This window comes from Chaetura pelagica, unplaced genomic scaffold (assembly GCF_000747805.2).
Source record: "Chaetura pelagica isolate M959 unplaced genomic scaffold, ChaPel_1.0 scaffold650, whole genome shotgun sequence".
Taxonomy (NCBI): Eukaryota; Metazoa; Chordata; class Aves; order Apodiformes; family Apodidae; genus Chaetura; species Chaetura pelagica.
The window spans coordinates 843,308-861,801 of NW_009951820.1; the positions used below are offsets into that span (position 1 = coordinate 843,308).

Consider the following 18,494-nt stretch of genomic DNA (forward strand, 5'->3'; position numbering starts at 1 on the left):
GTTGGGTCTCCTCCACATGAGCCTCCTCAGTGTCCAGAGGGTGATGGGCCATGCGTTTTGCTGCCTTCTCTAGTCACTACTGTCAGAAGGAGGGGACGGGGTTGCTGTCTGAAGGGAGCAAGTCACGGTGGTTGGGATGTACTAAGCTGATCTCTCTCTTGCTTGCAGGTTCTCTTCCTTCTGGGCCTCGGAGCAGCTCTTCCGCACCAGCCAGTAACACCTCTAGCTCCATGAATCCCAACATGCCTTTTACTTCCTCTCCAGATCCATCCCCCTCCCAGAACCCCCTCTCTTTGATGATGTCCCAGATGTCCAAGTATGCTATGCCCAGCTCCACACCACTTTACCACAATGCCATCAAAACCATCGCCACCTCTGATGATGAGCTGCTGCCAGACCGGCCTATGCTCCCACCTGGAAGCATGTCAGGTACATACTCCTGGGGCTGGGCTTGTAAGGGATCAGACCATCTGGTGGCTGCTGACAGCACAAGGTGGAGGAGGGACTAGAAACTGTGTTCTCCCAGTAACTGCCATGTCTAATAGCTTAAAATTGCCCTCCTTCATAATAGTCTGCTCAGTCCTCCACCTTGTGCCCGGGCTGTCCATCAGTTTTGGCTTGAGTGTGCTGCCTGGAAGGACATGCGCCAGTCTGGCATTTGAGGCACCCTTCTTCCGCCAGCGCTGGAAGTTTTCGGAACTGCCTTTACCCTGTGCAGATGTGCCGGCCCTGGAATTTTGTGGCTTCTGGAGTTATTTCAGGCCCAGGACTTGCAGGTCTCTGGAGGTCTTCTGCTTGGAGCCCTTGTGTTCTTGTGCAGCAGGACAGGGACACTGAACAGGGTTTGGGAGTCTGGTGTTTTGAGTGCAGCCCAGGTGCCTGTCCAGGCAAGGCTGTGTCATAGCACAGTTCTGATTTCAGTAGGCGACAGCCAGACACGCTCTGCTGGCTGGTGGCACTGGTAAGGACAGCTAGGCAAATGAATGTTTTTTGTCACTTGGTGACCAGCCCAAAGGGGAATTCCAGCATGCTGTAGCACTTGTTTTGGGGGTTTAAAGCTGTCTGATAAATATTTTTGGCAGTTTTCAAAATGAAAAATCAACTTTTTGGCTCTTTCACTGCCGAGTAGTCCCTTAGGTTGACTGCAGGCATGCAAATGCATTGTTGCCCTCCTCACCCAAGCCCCTTGTCAGGCACTGATGGTGGTGCTGTACCGACCAGCACAGGCCTCCCTCTGGGTCTGCATCGGGGTCTGCTGCTTTCTCTTCTGCTTTTTTCTCCTCACTGCCTGAGGTCGTGTGGTTGCAGGAGCTTGCCGGGTGGCTTACCCTGCAGGCAAGCAGTGGTGAAGGGTTCCTCCTCAGGTTCCTTCCTGCCCTCCAGGCAGCTGAGAGCCCTGCTGAGATCATGGTGTACGGTTGTCCCAACAGGGAGAGCTGGTTGGGACTCTGGAAACAGTGGGCTAGAAAGACATAAAAATCTAGCCTGGGCCTGAATGAAGCTGGAATAGTTCTCTGCTGCTCATGGGCTTGGGAACCTGGAGTCTGGGTCGCTTTTTCCTGATGTCGATGCTTTGCAGTCCCGTCCTGTGGCTGTTTACTGAGCATCATGCTCTGCACTCGGGGCTTTGTGAGTGCTTGGCAGGCTTCCAGGGTGTGGACATGGTAGCCTTGAGAGGTCTGTGGGCAGAGTTAACCTTCTCTCTTTTTCTCTTCTTAGGTGTGACAGGGAATCAGCCGAATCAACTGCACTTGAACTCGGTGGGGCCTGGATCCTCTCAGAGCCCCATGGGAATGAACCTGCCTGGTCAGCAACCCCTCTCTCATGAACCACCTCCCACCTCCATGATGTCCTCCCCAAACCCTCTGGGCTCCAACATTCCTATGCACCCCAGTGCACCAGGGACAGGTGTTCCCCCCCAGAACCCCATGATGCTCCCCCCGGGGCCTCAGGACTCGTTGAACCAGCAGTGCGGCCCCGTGCCAAACAGTTCACAGATGATTCCTTCCAACCAGCTTGTGTTCCCCCGCATGCAGCAGCCCCATAACGCCATGCCATCTCCTGCTGGAGGCATGTCCATGGCCCCTGGCGGGGGAGGTGGCCCTGGGATGCAGCAGCATTACCCGCTGGGGTTGCCCTTGCCACCTGAGGACCTTCCCCCCCAGCAGCCCAGCCAGATGCCCCCTCAGCAGCACATGATGGGCAAGAACATCCCTCCCCGCATCGGTGAGCCCTACCCACCTGTGCTCCCTGGGGTAGCATCGGTGCTGAATGACCCTGAGCTCAGCGAGGTCATTCGCCCCACGCCCACGGGTATCCCTGAGTTTGACCTGTCCAGGATCATTCCGTCAGAGAAGCCAAGCAGCACCTTGCAGTATTTTCCCAAGAGTGACAACCAAGCGCCCAAATCGCAGCCTTCCAACCTCCACCTCATGAACCTGCAGAACATGATGGCTGACCAGCCCCCGGTGCGGCCAGGTATGAATGCGCCCAGCATCCCTGGGCAGCAGACCATGCAGCGGGGACTCAGCATGCCCATGTGCCACCCCGGACAAGTGCCCATGCTGGGCAGGACAGGCATACCACCCCAGCAAGGCATGATGGGCAACAGCATGCACCAGGGCATGATGTCTCCGCAGCAGAGCCTGATGGCCCAGCAGAATTTCATGCTGATGCAGGCCAAGCAGAGGAGCATGTCTGTGTCAGGAGAGATGTATGCTCAGACAGGACACATGATGTCACCTCAGGGCTCTCTTATGGGGCCCCCGCCTCAGCAGAACCTCATGGTCACACACCAGATGAGGCAGAGGAGTGTCTCCCTGGACAGCCAGATGAGTTACATCCCTGGGCCTGGGAACATGGCGAACCTGCCCTTCTAACCCTGGCTGATGCTCGGGGTGGGAGGGGACGGGGCTGCCTGGACAAACCTTTTTAAACCTTTCTTTGGGGGAGGGTTGGGGGCCAATGCTGGTGGAGGACACTATGTGGGATGCTTTTCATATCGGATTTGCCTCTACACAGAAAACCAGATGTGCAGTAAACTTGATGTGAATTGGGTTTATTTTTCCTTTCTTTTTTGGGGAAGGGGGGGAGGAAGGGCTGTGAGTGGGGCTATTACTTTTGAACCCTTTGTGGTGACCAGGGACACCCAAACCCTGTGGCAGTTTGTAAATGTTATAGTTTTCCTCTGTCAAGTGTTTTTCTTTCCTTCCCTCCCCTCTGTCCCTCTTTTATTTCCTTTTTCTTTATTTTTTTCTTGTTTTGTTTGTATGTTTGGGGTTTTTTTGTTTTGGTTTGTTTTTTTAAGCAACCAAAATGTGCAAGAGGGTTTTTGGAACTAGCTGTAAATAGGTCGCTGGGAAAGGCAAAACTTGTGCTGGTTTTTAATTGTTCTGTATTTCTGTGTTTTAATAGAAGCCTCAAAACATGTTTTAAAAAAACAGAAACAGAAAACATGCTAAAGGCAACAGTGTACAAGGATTGAAGACTCTCCGTGGGGGAGAGGCAGGAGGATCCTCCAGGGTGCACAGGGCATTGAGAGATCCCATTTTAGAGTGACTTTGTGCCAAACCTGTGTTGTTCACGTGTCTGAACAGTTTGCATGTGCAAGGTGTTACAGTTTCACGCAGACCTTAGGCCCCTGTGAAGGCTGTGCAGATAACATGAATGCAACCAATGCTGAGGACCATCAGGGAGATCTGAGCTGGTGGAACGTTGCTGGGGCAGCCCTCATCTGGCAGGGCAGATGCTGCAGCTTCACAGGATACAGCTGCTGCTGGATGGCAAAGCTGCCATGGCTGAAACGGGGAGGATGCTGGCTCCCCAGCAGGACAGATAGTGGAGGATCTGAGCTTTGCAGACAGTAATGTGCTGGACCCAAAGGTTTCGACCAGATGTGTCACCTCTGGACCCTCCTTTTCCCTTCATACTGTCACCTGTGAATATGTAGGAATAGATGGGGTCTAAGATGAGCAAGGTGGTGCATTCCTGTCCTTCCAGGAGGAGCTGGCTGGGAACCCTGCTCCTTTGCAGCCTTCCTGCACCAGTCCTTTATCCCACCATTGTCCTCCGCAACTGCTCTGTGCTCCCTCTACCTCTGCTGTTGAATGCTCTCCCATGTCTTCCTCACTTCCCCTCACTCCTCCTCTGGAGTTTCACAGGCGGTCTTTGCTCCGCCTTGCTAGTGGCAGCAGCCCTGCCCTACTGCACAATAGAGGTCTAGCTGTTGAGGACAACCTGTCCCTGTGTGCAATGCTCCATCTCACTCTAAGAGTGCAGTATCAGTGGTGTGGCCATCCTGTGTTTTGGACAGAAGAGACCAAGGTTGCGTGGCAGCCCCTCATTCCTAGGCTGGCAGACACATGCCATTTGAACAACTCCAGCTTTTCTGGATGTGCTCCTCCCTATCCTCCACTCCATGCGGTCTTCCTGCATGCAGCACTGATGGTCCTTCACATTTGTTCATGGAGGGGACCATGGGGTGACGCGCACACACTTCTGCACTCAGCACAGTATCTCTGGACCTCAGCGGGGACTGCAATCCAGCATGGTGTACCCTGTGGGTGTCCAGTGCTGAACTCGGGGCACATGACTGCCAGAGGAATTCCATTTGGAAGATTATCGCTGCAGAGCCAGATTTAGCATACTACCTCTCTCATAACAGAGCTCACCTTTCCCTTCTTGCTACTGCAGGGAGGAGAGGGCTGTTGGAAAGGGAGATTGATTGTCAAGTAGCTGTTTATCGTGTTACAGGCTGTTTGGAAAGGTCAATGGGTGCTGGAACATCAGCCAGTGGCTGTCTTGATCCAATGTGTTAGAAGATGGAGCCATAAAGTCCAGTTAGGAATACCTGGAAGCTTTGGGGCATTTTGTAGTGAGCAGTACTGGATAGGAAGCTTGGGTCTGAATTGGAGGAGGAATTTTGCTCTGGTCCCCTGCTTTGTGTGGTTTTGTTGTGTACAATGTGAGGGACCAGCTGTTTCAGGATGGCAAAATGGGAGCAATCCCACAAAGTGCCCGTTTCTGCCTGGGTGGCTGGAGCAGATAAAGAATCTTCAGCCAAGGCTAATGAGGTGTGCTTTGGACCTGATGGTTGGATTCTCCATCCTTTCAGAAGGTGCATTTCATGTGGGAGGATATGGCTCAAACAGATGTAGCTCTTTCTAAGCTTGACTTGCCTGAAAGGCTGTGGCTTCTCTTGGCTGCACTTTGGGGTATTGGCTGCTGGTAGTTTCTAGTATCATCCAAATACCACTGCCAGCTCCAAACCTTACTCATCACCTACCAGCTAGTCTCAGTTAATTTGAAGCCATAATATTTTCTATACAGAAGTATTTTGTTTGTAGATGGCTGTTGTTTTAGCCCAGTTGAGATCTCCACATGTCTGTACCTTCCCTGTTGTCCCTTTTACCCAGCCCAACTGAGAAGTTGCCTGGGGCTTGCGGTCCTTGCTGTGCTGGCAGCACGTTGTCCTGGTGTTACCAGGGCTGGGGCACACAGCTGTGCAGTGCTAGGGAGGTCAGCGATGCTATTTCTGCCTGGCGGCAGGAGGAAGACCTGTTCTTTGGTGACAAATGAGTATGAAGCAAAGCCTTTAGACTCAGCAGACCTGGATACAAAAGGGAAATCCTGACAGCAGGTCAGAGCTGGGGACTAAGGAGCAGCAGTTGCCACTCATCTGCAAAATATCCCACCACCCTGGAGCCAGCCCTACCCCTGCTTCTGTGATGGCTGAACAAAAGGGAGAGCAGTTGGACTTAGTGATCTTAAAGGACTTTTCCAACCAAACCAATTCTATGATTCTAACAAGTGCTGCCTAACACCTCTTTGCCCTGGGTGCCACTCCCAACTGTGTCTGTGAACAGCAATATGGTAGGAGCTCCTCTGGAAGCTCAGTAACCACCAGTCCTTGTTAGCCCTGGGCAGGGTTTGCCATCAGCCGCTTGCCCACTGCCGTGAGCCATGTCTAGTCTTGTGTCTTGTAGTCTATTGCTCGGCTTCTAAGCTTGAGTTCTGTGTACTGACTCCACCTAATCACAGTAAAAGGTTTGCCCATGTTTTAGCCATGACTTCACCATGTTTTTCCAGCTCCAAAAAAGCAAACACTCAGAAACCTCATCTTTCAGTATGTCAGATAATCACACACCCGGAAGTAGCTTTCACATTGAGGTAATGGTGACTGACCTGTTCTCAGTCATCCCATGGAGACACTTCCCCAGTCATTTTGTACCATTATATAAATATATATATAAATATAAATATATAAATACAATATGTGAAGATATCTTATTGGTTTTTATTTGGTGCTGCCTAACACCTCTTTGCCCTGGGTGCCACTCCCAACTGTGTCTGTGAACAGCAATATGGTAGGAGCTCCTCTGGAAGCTCAGTAACCACCAGTCCTTGTTAGCCCTGGGCAGGGTTTGCCATCAGCCGCTTGCCCACTGCCGTGAGCCATGTCTAGTCTTGTGTCTTGTAGTCTATTGCTCGGCTTCTAAGCTTGAGTTCTGTGTACTGACTCCACCTAATCACAGTAAAAGGTTTGCCCATGTTTTAGCCATGACTTCACCATGTTTTTCCAGCTCCAAAAAAGCAAACACTCAGAAACCTCATCTTTCAGTATGTCAGATAATCACACACCCGGAAGTAGCTTTCACATTGAGGTAATGGTGACTGACCTGTTCTCAGTCATCCCATGGAGACACTTCCCCAGTCATTTTGTACCATTATATAAATATATATATAAATATAAATATATAAATACAATATGTGAAGACATCTTATTGGTTTTTATTTGAAACAATTTTTAGGCTTGTTTTTGGGTATCTGTGCTGCCTGTAATGTATTGACCTGTTTTATAGGTGCCTTTTTATTAAAAAGACAAATTTCAAAACCTGACCCTGTGCCTGTGTTCAGTGAGCTGCATGATTTTCTGCAGGGCTGTGAGCAGGTGTGTGCAGCCCAGCCCTGGGAACTCAGTGAGTGTCACCTGCGGCAGGTTGGGGCTGATGCGAGGGGCTCAGCTGGCCCCTCTATAAATACCTGACGTCAGGCAGGGCCTTGGTTTGGGAGGAGAGAGCTCTTCTGGATTGCAGGAGTTGTCTGTGCTGAAGGTACGCTGAGATGTGGCTGCAGTTAAGAGTTTTCTTCCTGTGAAATTCAGGCAGCCCCCTCTTGAAGTGGTGTCAGCAGTTGGGTATCTGTTGCAATCCATGTGAGGTGGACCATCTTGCCCCCCACTGCTTGTGTTCTGCCTCCTCAGCATCAGATGAGACCCAACCACACAGGTTGGAGCACTTCATTACCATATCATGGGTTTTACTACCTAGATCCAGGCTGTGCCAGCTGTTCTCTCCCACCCTCTCCTGTGCCAGCTCCTCCTCTACCTTCTTTGGCTTGAAATGGATCATCTTTTCTAGCTTCTGGGCCAGGACCAGGGAACTGCCTTTGTGGGACTCAGGACAGGACAGTCCTCTCAGGTAGGTGGAGGGGTGTGCACAGGGCTAGGGGTCGGGGAACAGACAGGGCCACCTTGGACACCTCAAGTCCCTGGCAGGACTGCAGAGCAGAGGGGTGACCTAGAGCAGGGACCTGCTGGTGCATGGAACTCATACTGTACTCCCTTGTCCTGGGGACCTTGTGGCCTGGCAAAACTGGTCTGTGTTGTAGCTTCTTGGTGCTTGTAGGGAGCCAGAGCACATGCAGAACACACTGTGGAAGGGGAAAGAGATATTCCACCCTGTGTGGGAAGCCTGGCCAGGGCACATGGCATGCTGCTGAGCCAAGCTCATGGACTGTGGCGGACCTGCGTGTTACGTCCGGGGCCACCTCTGCTCACAATAAGGAAGATACAGCAGGCAGTGAAATGCTTGAGTTTGCTTGATTCTGGGAGATTGGGGTGAGGAAGCAGGTCATCTTCCTAAGAAGGAAAATGAAACTGTGTGTGAGTCACAGTGGGGCAGAGGGCACCAGAGCTTCTTGGAGGGGTGTGAAGGTGTGGGGAGAGCCCCTTCCCTGCAGCGCTCCCAGGCACGCGTGTGTTCGTGCGTGCCCTGGCTCTCTGGTTGCTGCACGCTCTGCTGCCTGCCATGGCCTGTGATCACTGTGTGCAGCAGGATGCTGGGCTGAAACACCCCAGCGCTGTCTCATGGGAGGCTTGGTCACCCCATGGGACATGCAGAGGTGTGTGCTATTGTGGGGGTCTCTGTGTCCCATTCCTTGGGGTTGCTTTCAGCAGAGACTGGGGCTTTCTCTGAATTGTCTGACTCAGCCTTGTTTGCAGAGTATAGTCCAGGGCCATCTGAGTGTGTGCAGTGGACTGTGGTGATATGGCCTTGGCCACCTCCCACCTGCTGCAGCTGCCTTGGAGCTCCCCTTGGCCCTCTGGCCCCTTTCACAGTGGCTTAGGGGGCACAGAGCCCCTCTGCCTCACCTGGTAGTGCTGGGCTGGGGCTGAACAGAACTTCACAGGGACCTTGAAGGTTTGTCTGAGGGCTGCAGTGTCTGGTGCCAGCTCTGGCAGCTGGAAGCCCGCTCTGGGCCAAGGCATGTAATGCCCATGGAAACCTGGGGGAGATGAGGAGGACTTTGCTAGAATGGAAAGCCCAGCTTCCTCTGTGGCGAAGTGGAGTTCCTCTTGTGTTCTTCTCATGGCCATTCAGCAGGCTGGCTGGACCAAAGTGGGTGCAAAGGCACCTTTCTACTCAGGGTAGCTGTTGCTATAAAACCAGGGTGGAAGGCACTGCAGTCAGTGGAAGAGGTTCTGTAAAGCAGGGAGCTAATTTAGGTCTGAAACAACTCCGAACATAGCAGAGCCTTTTGTGGCACAGGCAAAGCGAACTGAGCAAGGGGCTTTTATGAGCCCTGTGGTCTCCATGTGTGAACAGCAATGCCCCTCAGAAAAGTGCTATCATTCCCTTTAGTGCTCTCTGCATTTTCCTTGCAAAACTGACATGACTGCAAACAACTGCTTACAAGCACTATACATGAGAGGACAGTATTTTATTTAACTGTTTATTACAGCTGACGTCAAAACTTTCTAAAAGTTTACCAGGACTAAAAGCTATAGTAACAGTGGGTGCATAACCTGTTCACTCTTACGTGCAGATTTTCTTTTTGCCATGTGAACACTGTAAGAATTTTACACTTGGTTTCTTCAGTAACATTTTCTCTGTAGGAACACAGTTCCCCTCAGAACCAGAGCTGGGGAGACATTTACGATAAACTGCGACATATTTGGTTTCCAGTACAACTGTGGAGATGGCAAAGGCAAGCTTCAGAGAGCTGCTCTTCCTCTGCTGCGCGTACGTGCTTGGACAACCACGGTCGCCATTACCTGCAGGTTTCAGCTTTGAAGATGCAGCACTGCAGGAAATGGTGGGCTGCTCTTTGTACAAAAGCCTTATGCTTGGGAGTTTTCTCCTCAGGTCACAATTTGAGAATGAACTATTAAGATCTCTGCCTGAGCTGGACTGATGTAATGTGACCCCTTCTGTAATGATTGGTCTTGTTCGTGGAGCTCTTGGGTACAGTGCAGTTCAGCTGCAACCAAGTCCTTTCTTAGTGAACTGAACTTCAGAAGTGAGTTGTTGATGTTGTTCTGACTTTGTTTAAAAAGTGAGGTTGTAAAGTGCTCGTTATCAGGGTTATGTTCATGTGATGGTTGGTACGCGTGGGTCTTGTACAGCAAGGGAAATGTAACGGAGACAGTGCTGTGCTGTTACATTGTGACAAGACCTACTGGGGAGCAGCTGGCTGCCCTAGGCTGTTGCGGCTGCCTCCGGGTCAGTTTGTGTGCCACTACTAATGGTGGAGAAGGCTGCTGCTCTTATTTGGGACCTAATTGTTATCAAGCAGCCCTGATCTGAGCAGTTGCTGAATACTGGTGGTTCAGGGCAGAAATAGCGCCCAGGTTTGCTCCGTGTAAACTGGGATGCACTGAACTTCTGAAATCCGTGTAGATGTATGTGGAGCAAAAATATCAGAAATCAAAGTGTAAAGCAAGCTACTATGTTTAGCCTGATAAAAAACAAAGAGAAATTCTGAAAATGAGCTCTTTTCCTTATTCTGGGGCAGTGAATCTCCTTGTTCTCAGAACCTACAAAGTGCCTTACAACTAGCTGGAAAAAAAAAAAAAGAAAATTAAAGTTACACCTTCAGCCTCACAAAGCCATAGTTCATCTGCCCTGTGTCCAGTCAAAAGACACAAGCCGTTTCTCCAGATGGCTTTCTTCCTTGAAGGGAAGCTTTTGCATAGTCAGGCATTCAGTTCAACAGTCACTCACTGGAGCTCTTAACAGCAGTAAAACAGATCAAATGAGCAGGAAAAGATGCAGCTGATGTCAGGAAAGGAAGCTGTGACAGTCAGATCTTTTGAGTCCCTGGCAGGACCTCCTGGTGTGAGCCAAGATGGGAAAATCAATGTGCTGTGGCTGGCAGGGGGATGTCACGCAGCAGAAAGAGCAGTATTGCAGCAAGAGACCCTCCAGCACTGCGTGGCTGTGTGATCGGAGTGAGCCCTGCATCTCTTCTTCCAGCCACTGTGGCCACTGAGTCCTGTCACTTCCTTTAGGCATGTCTCTTACCATGTCTCTACCGCCAGAGCCGGTGCAATGGAGACCTGTGTATCTTTGGTCCTCAGTCCTCATGCCACATGACTCCATGTTTTCTTGGCTGCACTTTTTTCCTTGCCCTCAAGCACCCCAGTCTCATGTCTGGCTTTGTGCACAGAACATCTGCAGTCAGTTTTTCAGGGAGATGTGGAAATGTCGAGTTCATCTGGCCCTGCCAGAGTGACTGCAGGACAGCCAGCATTCGCCAACAGCTGCCAGATGGATTTCTATAGGTATGAGAACCAGAAGGAGCCAGGTAAGGTATCTCGTGGGATTTGGTTGTTTGCTGGCTATTGGACCTCGGTTTTCTGGGGAATGGAGGAAGTGATGGAGATGTATGTGAAACTTTGGACTGAACCCACAGCACACGTCACTGCAAAACCCCAGTTTGGTTCTGCCCTGCAGGAAGCCTTTCCCAGCTAGAAAGTGGAGATAGAGGTGGTGTTGTCAGACTCGATCCCGCTGCCTTTCCTTGTCACCTCCAGGATCTCCTGCAGGGTCTTCTGGCTTATGCAGCCAAGCTCCTGCAGGATTCGGAAGAAGTCATTACGGAACTTGACTCCAATGAAGGCGTAGAGGATGGGGTTGAGGCAGCAGTGCGTGAAGCCAATGGCCTCTGTCACCATAATGGCCGTGTCCAGCTGGTCTTCCAGGATGCAATTCTTGGTGAAGGCTTCTAGCTTGGTAAGTGTGTTCAGGAAGATAACGATGTGGTAGGGGCTCCAGCAGAGCAGGAAGATGCCTGTAACCAGAATGGCTACGCGAACAGCTTTTTGCCTCTGCAAGCGCTGGGACTGACACAGAGCCCGGATGATGGCCATGTAGCAGTAACACATGACTAACAGGGGCACAAAGAAGCCAACGGTGTGGTAGAGAAAGCGGGTCGCTAGCCAGACATTGTTGCCATCAATCCCAACTTCCGGAAAATAGCAAATGCTGCGGTTGCTGTCATCTGTCCAGACTTCCATGAAGATGAGATCAGGTAAGGTCAACAGCAGTGAGCAGAGCCAGACAGCCATGCAGGTCAGGTGAATGGAGTGAGCTCTGCGTTTACGGTAGGTGTGGATTGCATAAACGATGGCCAGGTAGCGGTCCACTGCAATGCAACCCAGCAGCATGCTACTGCAGTAGAAATTGATCTTGTGCACAGCACTAAGGATCTTGCAGAGGAACTTCCCAAATACCCACCCAGCCAAGCTCTCCACCACGCTGAAGGGGAAGGTGAGTAATAGTGCCAGGTTGGCCAAGGTTAGGTGGAAAAGGAAGTTTTCTGTGGTAGTACGGGACCGCTTGAACCTCTCTAAAATGACCAGGACCAAGGCATTGCCCACAGTACCCAACACAAACATTAGCAGATAGATGAGGGGCATGAAGACCTTTCTGAAGGGGTCTCTTTGGTTGCCCACTATGGATGAGGATGGGTTGAAGCAAAAGTAGCCTTCCAAAGAAGGGGTGGTGTTCTCAGCTTCATAGTAACCGCTCAGCTCCACCTGGCTCTGGGGAACAGAGAGAGTTTGGTTACAAAAGGGGAGTTTCTAAACATGGGAACCCAGTCCCTCAGCTGCCCCTGGAAGACCTGCACTAGAAGGAGGTGCTGCCTGTCTGTAGCCCTATGACCCCTCTGGAGCCGGGTCTCGGGAGGGGCAGCAGCACATGGAGAGGGTTGTCCTGATCTGTGATAGAAGGGGCTGCTCAGTCTGCAATCTTTAACTAGCGTATTTGAGGGTGTTTTGTTGTCCAGACAGACAACCAGTTTAATAATTTGGTTCTTACTGAGTTACTTGCTGCTGGCCTTTGCTTTCTCACACAGAATAGAACCATCCTGTCTACCAGCTTTCCCAGTCCTTCTGCCCATTTCTGACTCTCCCTGTCCTGTGCACTGTCTGCTGATGGGTATGAAGGTGGTGGGATTCACTGCAGCGCACACCTCTACCTCAAGTTATGGGCACTGATCCTGTGCCTTCTGCCTCTCCTCAGAGACCTGAGAGCTGCCTGGGGCAGGGCAAGGCAAGCAGCAGCTGCATTTGGGATCGCTTTCCATGCACACAGTAGAAGGTGTGGGGCAGCTGTTTAAACACGGCTGGAGGAATGCCTCTGAGCTATAGGGATGGATGTTGGACAGAGAAATTTGTTCTGCTAGTAAACCTTGTGGTTCTGTATTAATTGCAGTCGGAGCGGGAAAGGGATTCTGAAAACACCACTCAGTCCCTGGGCTGGTACCTGGTAAGGAAAGTGCAATAGAACTGCCACAGATGTGATTCATGCTCAGCCTGCTGTAGCTCCTTGCCAGGTGAGCAACCGGTATTCAGGCTGAGACTGCGCCCAAGTCCAGGCACTGGAAAACTGCATCCTAGCTCAGGACAAGCCCTCAGGCAGTGGGGACACTGGCTGGCCTCAGGCACCTCACAGGAGCTGGACATTCACAAAAGCAAAGGGCTGAGATGCAGAAGGGCAGAAAAAGAGCAGTACAGGAGGCTTGCAGCATGCTGAGAAGTTAGTGACAACTGGGAAGAGCTTGGTAGCAGCTACCATGAGCTCCCCCACCCACACCCTCTCTGGAGACTAGTGCTGAGACTCCAGTGTCAACCACAGCGGAAATCTCTGCTTGCTGCTTTCATACCTTTCACTGCCAGCTGTAGACGGTTGCACCTGCTGCTCCTTCCCTCGGCAGCCAAAGTTCCATCTAAAAATACTAGCTCTGCTTTAAACAGTTTCAGAGCTGATTTCTGGGGTTTTTGTTCCCTGCATGTGCTGCTAAGCCAAATAACCGTGACCAGCCTCGAGGGCAGCATTGTGCCTAGCTAAAGCAGGGTGATGAATGTTTCTTCTCTCTCAGGCAGCCTTCCCTGTGGGGTAACGAGATGACATCACAGCGGTAGTGCTCAGCTCAAACTGCTGTGCTGCTGAAGCCATCTGCATGGCTCTGAGGGGAGCCCAGGCCTGCTTACAGGGAACGAGTCCCCAGAAAATGACTGAACAGCGGAGCAGGCAGCTGGCTCAGGCAGTCCTGGGGGAGTGTATGGTAGGAGGGTGAGTCAGCTCTTGGGAAAAGGGCAGAATAAGCTTGCCCAGCTCTTGCTCAGATGTTCACCTTTGGTTACTGCCAGAAAGAGTATTGAGCCAGACAGACTCTTGGTCCTGCCATGGTTCAGTACCCCACCAGCTCTGTACCCAGCAGTGCTGCTGCTGGGTGTGATGCCCTGATGCTTCCTCCCAAATAGGTGAGAGCTGGTCCCCTCAGGGGCAGAGAGTCCTCCTCCCTGCCCAAAACGTCAAGCACACGTGACTCTTCCTCAATGTAACAGTGGGGCTGCAAGCCTTTGGTGAGAAGCATTCGTGTTCGCAGAGAACAATTATTTTTCTGGTTTTAGGGTATGATTTGGGAGACTGGAGATTGCTGCTAAAAACATAAACCTCTAGAAATCTCTCCCAGTTTGTTTTCTGTCTGGCTTGAAAATCTTTCCTGTCTAGTCCATCCTGGGACCCTGCATCAGGAGTTACTAACATGCACAGAAACCCGTGATGTGTTGGCCAGGGACAGATCCTTGAATTTTCCTTAAAAAAAACCCACAAGCCCCAAACAAAACAAAAACCTTAAAAATTTGGTACAGGGACAAAGCCAGGACGTATTTGTAGTTTTCTGGTTGTGTTGGGTTTTTTTTCCCCCCCTTTTTTTTTTTTTTTTGGTTTATTGTTTGTTTATTTTTTTGTGTGTTTTCTCAGGATGCGTGGCTGGCTAAGTTGAAAAATCTGAAGAAGAGAACATGTGTTGAAAGAGGTGACTTCACTGGTGAGGGGCTGGAGGGTTCCAGCTGTAAAGGGAAAAAAGAAATGACAGGAAATAGCAGGGATTGCTGGCTGGAATATTGATGACAGTGGGGATAGGCAGCCTGCGTGATGTTTGACAGATTTGGCTGCTGAACAGCTTCCAGCATCACCTTGCATTCTGGTGGAGGATGAGTGCTGTTATCAGACACCATCTGATTGCTGATAAGAGAGCAGGTAGGGCTCTTACTGTAAGTTACTCTCCAGTTACTCTCTCTTCTTCCGTCTGGGGAAGCGTGTGCTGGCTGTGCTGGAGGCATCCTCTCATGTGCGTCTTTGAGCAGAGCAGCGAGTGTGGGTGGAGTGGATAGAGATGAGTTGGAGACAAATACAAGAGGATGAAAAGTCAGAGTCCAGGCTGAGACAGGAAGGGCAGGGACCAGAGCTGCAGGAGATGCACTGACTGTGACAAGCTGAGGCTCCTGGGGACTGTTCAGCGATTCTCATTTCTAGTACTGGGAGGGGATGGCTGCCTGATTTAGGATGGGAGACAACAGTGTGTCCATGGGGGGACCTTTGCACAAGTCTCCTGCAATACAATATCAGCCAGATTTGGGGGTAGGCGATAAAGTAGTGCCTTTTTCTGGAACTGAGCAGTCAAGTGCCTGCTTGGAAAGCCCGTTCTCTTTGTTCAGGGATCCTTTTTCCCCTCTAACCCACATCTCAGAGTTATTCCAGTCTCTGTGTGTCAGATTCTTTTTTCAATTCCCCACAACTGCCGGTGATCAAAACATTTGGCTGCAGAAGAGAGGCAGCTTGTGCACTATTAGGGATTTTCCATGTGATTCATTCCTGTCTAGCCTATGCCAGGGCTGGGAGAAGCATGTTTCATTCCCAGAGCCTTAAAGCTGAAATTGCCTGCATCAATGCAAGTTACCTTTCTCTGGGTGCTGAGCTAGGAAAGCCCAGGACTAAAAGCAAAGTCTGTGAAAATGCCATGTAACTGTAGCACAGGTGCCTTTATGGTTCTTGAGTCATGTTGGTTCCATGCAGCACCTCAGGGGACCTGGTGGAGATCTTGGTGGTCTTTCTGCAACTGTGTTTTAGTTTCTCTAGTCTGCAGCTGAGGAAGGTTAAGTGAGCAAAGCTTTCTTGCTATGGAGAAGTGAGAGTTCAGCTGGAGGAATAAACCAGCATGAAGATGAAAAAGGGTTGAGTTTGGTTTTAACTTCTCAGCAAGCATTAGTGCTGCCACTGTACTTCAGGAGAAGCCAGGGAGAGAAGTGTCTTCTGCAAAAAAAGTTTTAAAGGAAATAACCACCATTCACAAAGGATTTTTATACTGGATGAATCTGAAAAAGTAAGAAGGGTAGAGCTTGCACCCCACATCTCCTCTCTCTTCCCTGTTATATAGGACAAACAAAGAATGGAAAAATTGGTAATAATTTAGTCCAGCAATTCTCTCTCTAGAGAAACTAAACATAAACTGAGGTCTGTTGCAGTCAGCCAGTATATTAAAAAATAAATTCTGAGCTGTAACATTTGAAAACCAGGCTAATGATAGCGTTGCTGTGGACTTCCCCTTGAATAGCACAACATACTCTAAAAGGTGCAGTTGCTGTCTTTTGCTCGCAAGCCCAGGGGAAAGAACTACAGGGCAGAATGCACAGTGTCATCACTCACTATTAGAAGAAGTGCTTGCAATTTCTCTTCCTCTCTTTAAAATTCCCCTCTTGTAATTGTATGGTGTATTCCCCTTTCAGCAGAGTCTACGGCAGCATGTTTGTGGAGAAGGCAAGCAGGGGTAGGAGCATGTGGAGTCATTCCAAGGACTTTTGTATGCAGAGAGAGACAGCATTGGGTTTGTTTGGTATTCCTGCTAAGGAAGGATACTAGACAAGATTTCCAGGGCTGTGTGCACAGTAATTTATATCACCAAAGGCTGATGCAAATGACACCCGACTCGGAACACGCCTTTTATGCCTACATTTTGTTGATGGCTGCACAGAGAGCAGGGCAGCAGCATGGGATGGGGCTGCAGCAGCCCAGCTCTCCTAGCAGTCCCTTCAGCAGCCACCATGGTCCTGGTTATTGGGGGGCTGGGTATGAGATGCCGGTGGCCAGGCAGGTGTCCCCAAGGGAAGACCTGGCGCCCTAGGGTGACAAGGTCTGCTCTCCGCAGCACAGGCCCCTGGTCGACCAAGTCCTGACTTCAGGGATGGGATGCCTGAGTGTGCCAGCTCAAGCTCCTGCTCTGCTAACAGGAGGGTGAGAAGATGGATAGGCAGATGGATCTGTCAGCCCACCCCAGCTCTACCTGCTCTCCCCATTATCCTCTCAAACAAGCAAAGCCTGACTCACCAAGTCATAGGTCTCTGACGAGTAGCTGACAGGCCCCATGGTTTCAGGGACAGGATCTGTATCTCCTCCAGAAGTTTCAGCAAAAGTTATTTTTTGGGGTGGAGTTAGTAATTTAAGTGAGTAGGGAGGGACCCAGCATGTAACAATAGAGTATTTGCAAGGCAAATGAGCTCTAAGCATTGAGTGACCTAATCACTGAAAAGATTAGCATCTATCTTTATCCTTTTTCTTTACTGCTATAAATTGATTTTTAAAGTACAGTTTGAAGAATCTATGTTATTTGGTCAGAATTCAATGCTAGATATTTGAGGATTGTTTTGGCGTCTGTACATGGGAATTCCTGGCTTGTTTGGTTGTTTTGTTTTGTTTTTCCATGTATACACAGTTTCACTGGAGAACTGTTCTTGTTTTGTTGGAAACATAAAATTTTGTTAATTTGTATAAGGTGGTCTGACAACAGGACATTATTCAGCTTTACTTAAGGATGATAAAATGTACTGCTTGTGTATGAAGTTGTTCTGTTCTGTCTAACAATGTGACTGAGCAGTTTGGCATTACACCGACTGAGCTCTGCTTGAGAAAAGCCAGATTGCTTCTGGTTCCTGAATCCTCTCACCCCTAATGTTTTTGTCTTGTCTTATTTGCTGTTACCATAACTAAAAATTTGCCAAGCATGTGCTGCCTACAGATGTTAAACACATTTACTGATCATCTACCCATTTCTGCTGTCATTTGCTTTTTTAAGGTCAGAGCATGCTATTTCCTGTACATCTCCTTGTGAAGTGCGATGCTTGGCCCTGCAAAGGGTTGAGATGAAAGGCAGGTCCCCGCATGGTGGGGCCAGGGCAGCAGCGGGTGGTGCCAAGAGCGGTGCTTCTGACTGCAGCACTGGGGGAACTGAGGCTTCTCCAGCTGCGCCTTTCGGCCAACGGGCAGCACAACAAGATGGCACAAAAAGAAAAAGCTGAGATGCAGCATCTTTGCTCCCCTGGCATTTGAAGGCCTGTCTTTTCAGCTTATTTTTTCTCTCCCTGCGTTTGGAACTGAAGCTTTACAAAGAAGGAAGGACTCACCAGGTGGGAGACAGGACCACAAGGGATCTCCATGCTCAGGACACAGTGGCACTGCCCAACAGAGCAGCAGCTTGTCTGGAAGTGAAGGAAAGACAGAAACTCGGGACAAGTCTATGCTGATTGCACTTCCCATGAAAACTGGGCAGGAATATGTGAAGTTACGACTCTGGAAAGGCTGCTAAGCCTGATGGGGATGTCTGTACCTTGTCTGGCAGAGATAGGAGCAGTGTGGCATCTCTCACTGTATCTGCAGACAGCTCACAATGCTGAGGGCAGGCATTTGAACCAAAATTTTTCTGCAAACCAGTTTTGGAATTACCAGCATTTTAGGCTAATGTTTAAGGACACATTCCTGTTGGGCCTCAGTTTACCAAAATCCTTGTCCAAGTAACAGCTACCTAAACAATGACGTCCAGCCTGTCGTGATGAGTGGTTATGGCTCCTGTGTGCCATGGCTCAACCTTTTATTATTATCTATGTTTTAATGACTATGTGATGGAGTCACGTTGACTTTCCAGCATCTCTGTTATGAGGTCTACGGTGGGTGCTGCTTCCGTGCACAAAAACTCATTGATGTTTGTGGTTTCCACCTTTGTCACCGTGTGTCCCCCTTGATTTCAGAGATACGTAAAGGGGCACAAAGGGCCCCGCAGCTGTGCGGGCACCGCACCTGCCCCCCCCGCCC

General features: G+C 50.1%; 2 protein-coding genes across 2 annotated transcripts in view; one reads left to right on the forward strand and one right to left on the reverse strand.

Moving 5' to 3' along the window:
• The window catches only part of BCL9L (B-cell CLL/lymphoma 9-like), a 9,714-nt gene extending 6,835 nt beyond the window's left edge, over positions 1 to 2,879 (forward strand). Inside the window, exons 7-8 of the mRNA XM_010008854.1 lie at positions 169 to 429; positions 1,720 to 2,879. Of these exons, the coding sequence (XP_010007156.1) occupies positions 169 to 429; positions 1,720 to 2,879 (1,421 nt within the window). The remainder of the gene's footprint in view (positions 1 to 168; positions 430 to 1,719) is intronic.
• Positions 2,880 to 11,029: 8,150 nt separating this feature from the next.
• On the reverse strand, positions 11,030 to 16,836 carry CXCR5 (chemokine (C-X-C motif) receptor 5). The gene is made up of 2 exons (XM_010008865.1): positions 16,737 to 16,836; positions 11,030 to 12,106 (listed from the first exon to the last, which is right to left on the reverse strand). Exons 1-2 carry the CDS (start codon positions 16,773 to 16,775, stop codon positions 11,030 to 11,032), a joined length of 1,116 nt encoding a protein of 371 aa, XP_010007167.1. The 5' UTR covers positions 16,776 to 16,836.
• Between the last annotated feature and the right edge of the window lie 1,658 nt (positions 16,837 to 18,494).